Below are 9,438 nucleotides of genomic sequence, written 5' to 3'. Positions count from 1 at the left end.
TTCGGCAAAGGGATGGTGATACAAGTGCAATATGGATGGTAGATATAGGTTTTTGTAATCTGAAAATATAAAAATAGCAAGGTAACTAATGATAAAAGTGAGCGTAAACGGTATTGCAATCTTTTGAAACAAGGCCTAGGGTTCATACTTTCACTAGTTCAAGTTCTCTCAACAATAATAACATAACTGGATCATATAACTATCCCTCAACATGCAACAAAGAGTCACGTCAAAGTCACTAATAGCGGAGAACAAACAAAGAGATTATTGTAGGGTATGAAACCACGTCAAAGTTATCCTTTCTGATCGATCTATTGAAGAGTCCGTAGTAAAATAACACGAAGCTATTCTTTCTGTTCGATCTGTCATAGAGTTCGTACTAGAATAACACCTTAAGACACAAATCAACCAAAACCCTAATGTCACCTAGATACCCCAATGTCACCTCAAGTATCCATGGGTATGATTATACGATATGCATCACACAATCTCAGATTCATCTATTCAACCAACACAAAGAACTTCAAAGAGTGCCCCAAAGTTTCTACTGGAGAGTCAAGACGAAAACGTGGGCCAACCCCTATGCATAAGTTCACAAGGTCACCGAACCCGCAAGTTGATCACCAAAACATACATCAAGTAGATCACGTGAATATCCCATTGTCACCACAGATAAGCACATGCAAGACATACATCAAGTGTTCTCAAATCCTTAAAGACTCAATCCGATAAGATAACTTCAGAGGGAAAACTCAATCCATTACAAGAGAGTAGACGGGGAGAAACATCATAAGATCCAACTATAATAGCAAAGCTCGCGGTACATTAAGATCGTGCCAAATCAAGAACACGAGAGAGAGAGAGAGATCAACCACATAGCTACTGGTACATACCCTCAGCCTTGAGGGTGAACTACTCCCTCCTCGTCATGGAGAGCGCCGGGATGATGAAGATGGCAACCGGTGAGGGATCCCCCCTCCGGCAGGGTGCCGGAACAGGGTCCCGATTGGTTTTTGGTGGCTATAGAGGTTTGCGGCGGCGGAACTCCCGATCTATTCTGTTCCCCAATGTTTTTAGGGTATATGGACATATATAGGCGAAAGAAGTCGGTCAGGGGAGCCACGAGGGGCCCACGAGGGTGGGGGCGCGACCAGGGGGGTAGGGCGCGCCTCCCTGCCTCGTGGCTTCCTCAAAGCTTCCCTGACGTCTACTCCAAGTCTCCTGGATTGCTTCCGTTCGAAAAATAACTCTCCCGAAGGTTTCATTCCGTTTGGACTCCATTTGATATTCTTTTTCTTCGAAACACTGAAATAGGCAACAAAACAGCAATTTGGGCTGGGCCTCCGGTTAATAGGTTAGTCCCAAAAATAATATCAAAGTGTTTAGTAAAGCCCATAAACATCCAAAACAGATAATATAATAGCATGAATACTTCGTAAATTATAGATACGTTGGAGACGTATCAATGGTGTAGGCGGGCTGAAAGACATTAAATATTATATTTTTGCTAATTTGGAGGAGAGAGAAGAGGGAAGAGCTACAACAGATGCTCCTAGACACTATGTAATAGAGTGAGATGAGTCATATATCAAAGAAGTAGTACATATTTATATCCCACAATTGTACTTGCCTGCTATAAGCTTAAGTATAGAAGACATTTCAACATCACATAGCCATCAGTTGGCCGTACTATTAATCATGCTCTAATGACATTTGCTCTAGATTTGGGTCGAATAAAGGCAATAATGGGCCACATACCCTGCTAGTGATGTTTTGCATCTTTGAAAACTGGGCTACGTCCTAGGATGGTCCTCAATTCTATTTGGAATTGGACCGACCAGCCACCTAGCTTTCTTCTACAATATCACGTGTACGGTGCAATTATTATTTGATGTTAATAAAGTGTGCCATGATAATTTTCCCTCAAAAAACGAGTACACACCACTCTCTGTGTGTTTTCCAACTGCAAAATATACCATGTACAGAGCTAGTGCATACATAAATGAATGAGATAATATCATTTGCACTTGGATGCCCAAAAACAAACACAACCACAATCACCACAACAGCCACAACAACAACGTATCATGCTCACTCTTGGTGATGATCCCCATGTGACTCAAGATAATTCAAGTGCATTGGTGTAATCACAAGTGTTCCAAAATCCGATTTCTGAATAAGGATGAAGATGTTTTTTTACTCCGAAAAATGTGGCATGACCAAGAATAAGGTTTAATCATGAAGCAAAGATTGTTTGTAAACAACAAACCAAGCAAACAAAGAGATTTACAAATCATCCACATTTACATAACAGGTCTACAACATCCCTCTAGACTCTAATGGTAAACTATATAGTGATAATGAGTATAGTCTATGAAGAGCTAGCACTGTCCAATATAGTACATGTGGAACAAAGAATTTGCAGGATTGCTAGAGGATTAGATGCGCTATGTGTGCACCTGGAACCATGCAAGACCTGGTTGGGCACACTGTCTTGACTCAGGGATGGGCACTATTGGCCCTAGAAATATGCGCCACAAGTCAAGTATTATTGTGACAAGCATTGCTGCACCCAGGGCATCAATGGCTACCCTCGACAGACTCCACTTCTCTGCTTTTTCATCAATCCTGAATGTCAAGTAATAGAGTTAAATGTAGTTGCATTTAGACTTGGGATCCAGTGCAAGACACGTCTAATTTTCATTTCTGTGTCACAACACAAGCTTATAGTACTAGTGTTTATGGAATTTATTCAAGATAAAATAAAAATATGGCTACCATTTCTATTGTTCAAGCACGGCTATCTAGAATGGCATACGTACTTGTGAGTTGTGTTGGTCTTCTCTCTTCCAATTCTCTCCTTCCCTCCCTCTCTCCCTCCTCTCTCTCTCTTTCCCAAAAGCTTTTATGCTTTGATGTATCGGCAAGAAGCAATATTGTGTTGGTATTGATAAAATGTGAGGGTCCCATCAACTCGGCCATGAGGTTCTGGCTGGCATATTGATGATAGAAGTGTTGGTGTGCCAGTGGGTGCCACCTCCCCGTGCCAGATGACCCAATGAGTATCGCGCCAAAAGGCCATGAAGAGTTGGGTAATGTCACAAAGGATATGACCTAGTGTACTGAGCCATTGGACCCCTAACACAACGTCAAACAAGCCAAGTGGGATGGGGTATAAGTCGAGGGAGAAAGCCTCCCGGTCAATGGCGATGAAAGTGCCACAACATATGTCATCGCTGGTAATGCAATCGCCATTGGTAACAACGATAGAAAGCTACACGCATTTGTGCAAAGTGATCTCCACGCGCTTAGTCAACTCAAACGCCACAACATTGTGTGTGGAGCCAGTGTAGATGGGAACCATAAGGGAGACGCCACCAATGGATATGTGCAACTGCATGGTTCTAGAGCCGCAAATGTCGAACAAGGCCAGCAACAAAAATTGGGGTTGCCAACTCTTCCCAACATTAGTGGTAGGCTCATCATCATTAGGGTAGAATGTAATCAGCAACATAAAAATTGTAGCAATGTCCATGGACAAAGGTGTCTCCACAGTTCTAGCAAAGGCCCTGGTGACGTAGCTCCTCCATCTCGTTTGGAGAGAGAGAATGAATGTACGATTGACGATGGGAGGTGCCGAATAAGTGTCCCCAACCAAGGCGTCCGAGGGGTAGTAGGACCGGACGAGTGACTCCAACGATTTGGTCGGGCAGCGGCCCTGACTGTCATTAGCTTAAGGAGAAGAACTGGAGCCTTGGGGTTGGAAAAGACCACTTATGAAGGTGTCGTGTTCCTCCTCGTCAGGAAAGAACTTACATCATGAGACGAGAGCCAGAAATACTTTCTCGTAGTCGGCCACTACACCTAGAGGTGAACTAAATAACCTCGTCGAACGGATTGCCGCGAGAGGGTGGTAAAGCATATATTGATGTGTGAAGTCCTCCCAGGTGGACTGGCCATGCTTGTTATCCAAGTTGCAGTACCACATGTTAACCACGACCGTGAGGTGGTAGGATGCCACCCATGTTTTCTCGCTCACTAGTGTGCATTGAGCTGCAAGAAAATGATCGCATCAATTAAGCCAGGACAACGGGTGACCGTCGCCATTGTAGGTCGGGAACTCCAACTTGTGATAATGGAGAGTCCAACTATCGATGTGCTCATTGGTGGGGAGGGCATGCCACCCCTTGAGCAATATCGGCAGAGGCAGGACGAACTATTAGCAGCAAGAAATGTGGCGGATGCCACTAGCGGGGCGATCAACCATCAATGGATGTTGGCGGTGTTGATGGCGGCACCCGTTGTCTTGGTCACATGCGGAGAGCCACCTCCCCCAGCCCGGTGGTGTCGTCAGCGCCAAGAGGAGTCTCCATGCCCAGTTTTTTTTCAAGTGTGCATTGGCAAGGCCCTGCTCCTTCCGCTCCTCTTGAAGGTCGCGATGGTCGCCATACTCTCCTACATGATGGCGGTGAGGGTATTAAACTCACTGAGCATGTGCTCATTGAATTCCTTGAGGGTGGTGATGGAGATGCATTCGTTAAAACTCGCAGATTCACCCATGGTAACAGGCACAAGAGAGATCGTTGGCTCTGCTACCAAAACGATTGTGACATGTGATTAGAGAGAGATAGAGGCCGAGATGTGCGGGTGGTTGGATATGTTGTTGCCAGCTGCAGGTGCAGAGGAATGGTGCAATTCGTATTGAATAGCAGAGTGTCTCCTTATTAATGAAGGCACCCACAAAACAAGGAATACCTAGCCTATCTTTGGAATAATAAAGAGAGTTCGGACTTGAAGGACAAGAAGGATGCATGATTTTAGTCTACCATAAATATGACATCATGCTAGTTTAGTTTGTGGACAAGGGGAATAAGAATATTTATTACCATAAAAGGGCGGAATTTATTCCTGTTAGGGATGGTGATTGGTAACTCAAGGAGACACTAGAAGTATCTCATTCTTATCAACCCAGCAGAAACAATATACAAGTAAATTCTTGCAAGTTGAAACTAACACATTTTTGGTGTACTAAAGCTATCATGGCTTCTTCATACATATATTGTATAATAAATATTTCGGCTAAAATGGACTAAGTTAGGAGTATGGAAATGTTGTCGTAATGCACAACTTCATCGATAAAGTGCATAACAGGAATAGGGGTAAATCATAACATTCCTTTTAAACAAACAGTAGCTCAAGCATTTGAAACAGATCATTTTTTACTCATTTTACCTTGAGAACATTGGGAAGCTGACAAGGAAGTATAAGGCATAAAACAATGAGCCTACTGTGTACATTATATCCCGATCGATGAATTCATAATATGGAAACTGCAAATGTCCAAAAAAACATCAGTAGATAATTTCTTTCGGAATAAAAAATATATTACGATAAAATGTATAAATGTAGAAGGAGAATATATTACTTCAAACAAACAAGCATGCAATGTTTCATATAAAATCAATTAGAACTGAGAAACAACACTTGTAGATGTTTACAGAGGAGATAACTCTAGTCAATAACCAATCCATGAAGGAGTAATTTTTTTTGAAACATTAAGTTTCAATAGTTAAACACTGTGAAGTTTCTATTGTGCAGATTCCGTTCTATATATAACAATAAACCAATCCCCTTTTTAAACTAGCTTCTCTTCACTTCGGTCCTCTAGGTGCACAGACAAATTAACTTTTGATTAGGCATTTCTATAGTGCATGACTAATGATCAACCACTAATTTGTAATTACAAACCTGGAATGTGGACGAATTTGATATATCCTAATGTTCTCTTTTAAAGATTTAATACACACATCATTGAGGACTACCAGTATAAGCAAGCAGAGGGAAGTTAAATAGTTTTAGATGGTGGAAAAAGCTACATAGTGTGTCTAAGTATGCATGAAGAAACCAATGCTATTTATGGGAGAAATACATGTTGGAACATACATTTGAAATGGCTAAGGTCTCCAAGTATGCTATGAAGTATGCGAGTGCTAAAATCCACGCAACTTCAAACAACCATTGAAGAGACATCGACAAATTAGCTGTAGAGTGGCGTAATTTGCGAAGTGTTATATTTGATGCCATGTGATAAAATAGGAAGCAAGCATGAGTCAGGAGAAATGTTGTATGTGGTACCTGAAATATGAAGGAAAAATCAACAAGGAATACGTTGATTCGATTTTTTTAAAGAGTGTAGTAGTATACAACAATACCTAGTACTATAAAGATAAGCATGCATATAAATGAAATGTAGTTAAAGTCTCAAAGTTGTAGAATGGACAAAGTATTGTGTCCTGGTCAACTTGCGGACTGCGCTGAGTATTCTGTTTTGTTGCACTTTCGGCCAAGAAACTCTAATAATGTAGCGGTTCAGTTCAGGCAAGACAAAACTAGTCTTCGTTCATCTTCTAACCCAATTCACTTGGCCAGGAAAGTTTATGTAGTTCGTATCAACGAGGATTATGTAACTTGCACTAACAACATGTAACAACTAAATTATTTTTATAATCAAGCGTAAAATTAAATTTGCATCAATGAGCTGCAAAACGAGGCAACAACTGGCTTGGAACTCATACTGCTAGGGCATGCTACTTTTTCAATACATGGAAACTCAAACCCTAGTATTAACAGACAACTGAACAATTAGAGTGGATGGAGGGAAGTATATGAAGTGTTGAAGTTGGAATAAAGGTATGGGATGACACAAATTCTTGATTTCTTTAGCACCAGTGTCATAACTTCACTACTATTAAATTAGTAAAGAGTGACACTAGAGGTCCAATCCCCCACCCATCATCTCTTGCATCATGATCTTACATTATTCATCCTCCATGACGGAAAAGTATATGATGCACCAAGAACTGTGAAGAAGTAATGTGTTAAAAAATAGTTGCCAACATAACTGAAAACCATAATCCAAACATTAGCCTGCATTTGAAACAAGTGCCCTGGATTAGCAAGCAGTCTTGAAGATATAAAGTGAACCAACAATTGCCTTACCAAATATAAAGATGACCATAAACAATGAGAAGTACCGCTTAGGTTACTTGTATTAGAAGCTCAATAACAAAGCAAGTACCGGTAACTGAATAATATAAACACTAAATACTACATTATCCAGAAATACTGAGTAGCATGTTGATTTACCTTACAGAAAATTTTTAGGAGTGTCACTTGACCAAAGTTTTATTCTTAATAATTTTGTAACAAACTTTTTCATTTTAGTAGGTCTAAATTAATACTGAGTGACATATAATTTGTAGTCACAAATATATTTAGAATATGAAACATGCAGTAATCAGGTTTCCCAAGACAACATATATTCCTAGAACTCAAATAGGGTCACAAAAGATCCAGAGAGAAAATAATTACCTTAACCCAATAACGATCTTTCAAACTTCTATTGTTGTCTGCCTGAAATGAAATAAAAATTGGGTTAGCTTTCAAATATATGATCTCTGTGCTCAACATTAGTAAAAACAAGTTTGAAAATGAGTTCTAAGAATATTTACGCTTTATTTATTTATTTAAGACATTTTAACATTACTCCTTTTGTTCAAACATGCGAGCAACCAGCAAACCCACCGTTCTAGTTCCTCTGGAGTCAAGAATGATGACACACATGTCAGTTCCAAGTAAACTAACATATAAGGAGACACAATTTGGTGCACTAACCACTAAGCAGCACCATATACAAGGCATAAATCTCTTGCTACTCAAGGGGATCAAGAGCTCTTCTCCAAAAGAAATACAATCTAGGGCAGGAAGATAGGAAGAGAGAACAAACGGGGAAAAAGGCGCCACACCTAACTTATGAATGATTTATGAAGGATTTGAAATTATTCTTTGCCAACATGTTTGTTTTTTCAAGTACAATTCAGTTCTGCAAAATATTTGACAAATCAAAAATCAGGTGCAATGATCTGTTTATTTTGGGCAAAACTGTGCATTTGAGGTCAAATTTTGAATAATTGATGTATGGTTTTTTGTGTGTGACAAAAGCAATTAATTTGTACCAATTACGCAAAGTTTTATCTGGAAATATTTTAAATGCAAAAATTGTGGGGGTTATAAAACTATTTTGTCCATATCATTTGTGCAAAAAAACAATTACCTGTGCAAAAAGTTATACGTATAAAAATATTTGGATATCCAAAATCAATGTTTAGATATCTCATACCTGTCAATTCTTACACTTAACTTATGGTCCTAACGATATAATATTACTGAAGTCCTAGATATTAGTTGTACAATTTTGTTTTGGTGTCCCATGGTTAAAAATAATTTTCTGAACACACTTTTATGCCCTTTTTTGAAGAAATGATTTGTGGAAAGATATTTGTGACCGATAAGAGTTTTTGTCCCATATTTAGTTAGTGTCCAATAATGCGGTGCTAATAATGTCAAATGATCATGTTGTGCCAATAAACTCATTTTACGAAAACCTGAACACATTCCTGGTGTTAATTGAGGTTAACCATGCATGTATGAGGTTTGTGACAATATTGATTGTAACTGAAATAATATTAGCCCATCATTTGAATTGAGTTTTAAGGTGCAAATGTTGTTGATGTTGTGCGGATCAAGATTAGTAGTACGTCGTACCTTGCCTACGAGGAAGAGCGGGATGAGGAACGCAGGCACGGCAGACACCAATCCAATAACCAAGTACTCCAGCTCCGTGAACCTCTGCACATCACAGTATAAATCCAAAAATGCTCCGTGAACCGAGCCGAGTGACTCTTGACATGGCTTTTGCTTCGTTCGTTGCTGTCAAGATCGACCAGAGGGCATGCAGCGTAGGTAGGCAGTGTACCTCGTAGAGCTTGAAGGGGACGACGAGGCCGAGGCAGAGCGTGAGCCAGAAGGGCGTGTAGAGCAGGAAGAAGGCCTCCCCCCACCGCTTGCTCCCGTCCGCCGCCAGCCACGCGCTTCTCTTCTTCCCCTTCCCCGCCGCCGCCCGCCGGGCTGCTGCGTCAGGCGGGGAGGGCACCGTCGGCCGGGCACGCGGGCCAAGGGACTCCCCTGCCATTGCCCGATCCCGCTGCCGGCGAGGTACTCGATCGAACGAACTTTGTTGTTTCAGATACTGCGAGCCTACAAGGTCTGAGAGCCCGGCCGGCTTTTATACTCGTCGTTGTTGCTTCGTTCGGGAAGGCAGTGTTGCTTCGTCCGTTGCACAACCTAGCTGACTAGCTACCGCCCTGCTCTCTGGATTCGTCACCTCTCAAGTGTCGTACGCTACGTACGTATGGCCTATCCTATCCAGGTCGCCCTCTTTCGAATACCACGTGCTAAAGATAGTATTATCTTGTAGCGTGAGTATCAAGCACCCTACGTACGCATCAGATCTTCCTTGTGAGTTTATACTAGGATCGTAATTCGTATCGGCTGGTTGATTGCGTTATGTAACGACACCTGAATATATATGTACTACGC

At 41.1% G+C, this 9,438-nt stretch overlaps 1 protein-coding gene across 1 annotated transcript; it reads right to left on the bottom strand.

Moving 5' to 3' along the window:
• Positions 1–2,209: 2,209 nt before the first annotated feature.
• LOC123123551 (cycloeucalenol cycloisomerase) lies at positions 2,210–9,081 on the bottom strand. Its single transcript, XM_044544076.1, has 7 exons — positions 8,816–9,081; positions 8,605–8,688; positions 7,372–7,413; positions 6,817–6,927; positions 5,944–6,135; positions 5,233–5,330; positions 2,210–2,628 (listed from the first exon to the last, which is right to left on the bottom strand). Exons 1-7 carry the CDS (start codon positions 9,029–9,031, stop codon positions 2,448–2,450), a joined length of 924 nt encoding a protein of 307 aa, XP_044400011.1. The 5' UTR covers positions 9,032–9,081; the 3' UTR covers positions 2,210–2,447.
• Positions 9,082–9,438: the final 357 nt, after the last annotated feature.

The sequence above is a fragment of the Triticum aestivum genome, chromosome 5D (genome assembly GCF_018294505.1).
Source record: "Triticum aestivum cultivar Chinese Spring chromosome 5D, IWGSC CS RefSeq v2.1, whole genome shotgun sequence".
NCBI lineage: Eukaryota > Viridiplantae > Streptophyta > Magnoliopsida > Poales > Poaceae > Triticum > Triticum aestivum.
The sequence above is the reverse complement of the archived record's forward strand: the minus strand, read 5'-3'. Positions and strand labels throughout refer to the sequence as shown.

Excerpts from the sequence above, each read along its gene's own strand:
- LOC123123551 (XM_044544076.1), bottom strand. The coding sequence starts at position 9,031 with ATGGCAGGGGAGTCCCTTGGCCCGCGTGCCCGGCCGACGGTGCCCTCC. Across the intron at positions 6,928-7,371 it reads AAGATCGTTATTGGGTTAAG|GCTAATGTTTGGATTATGGT; the intron begins GTAATTATTTTC and ends TTTCAAATGCAG. Across the intron at positions 6,136-6,816 it reads CGTCATGGAGGATGAATAAT|GTACCACATACAACATTTCT; the intron begins GTAAGATCATGA and ends TTCATATTTCAG.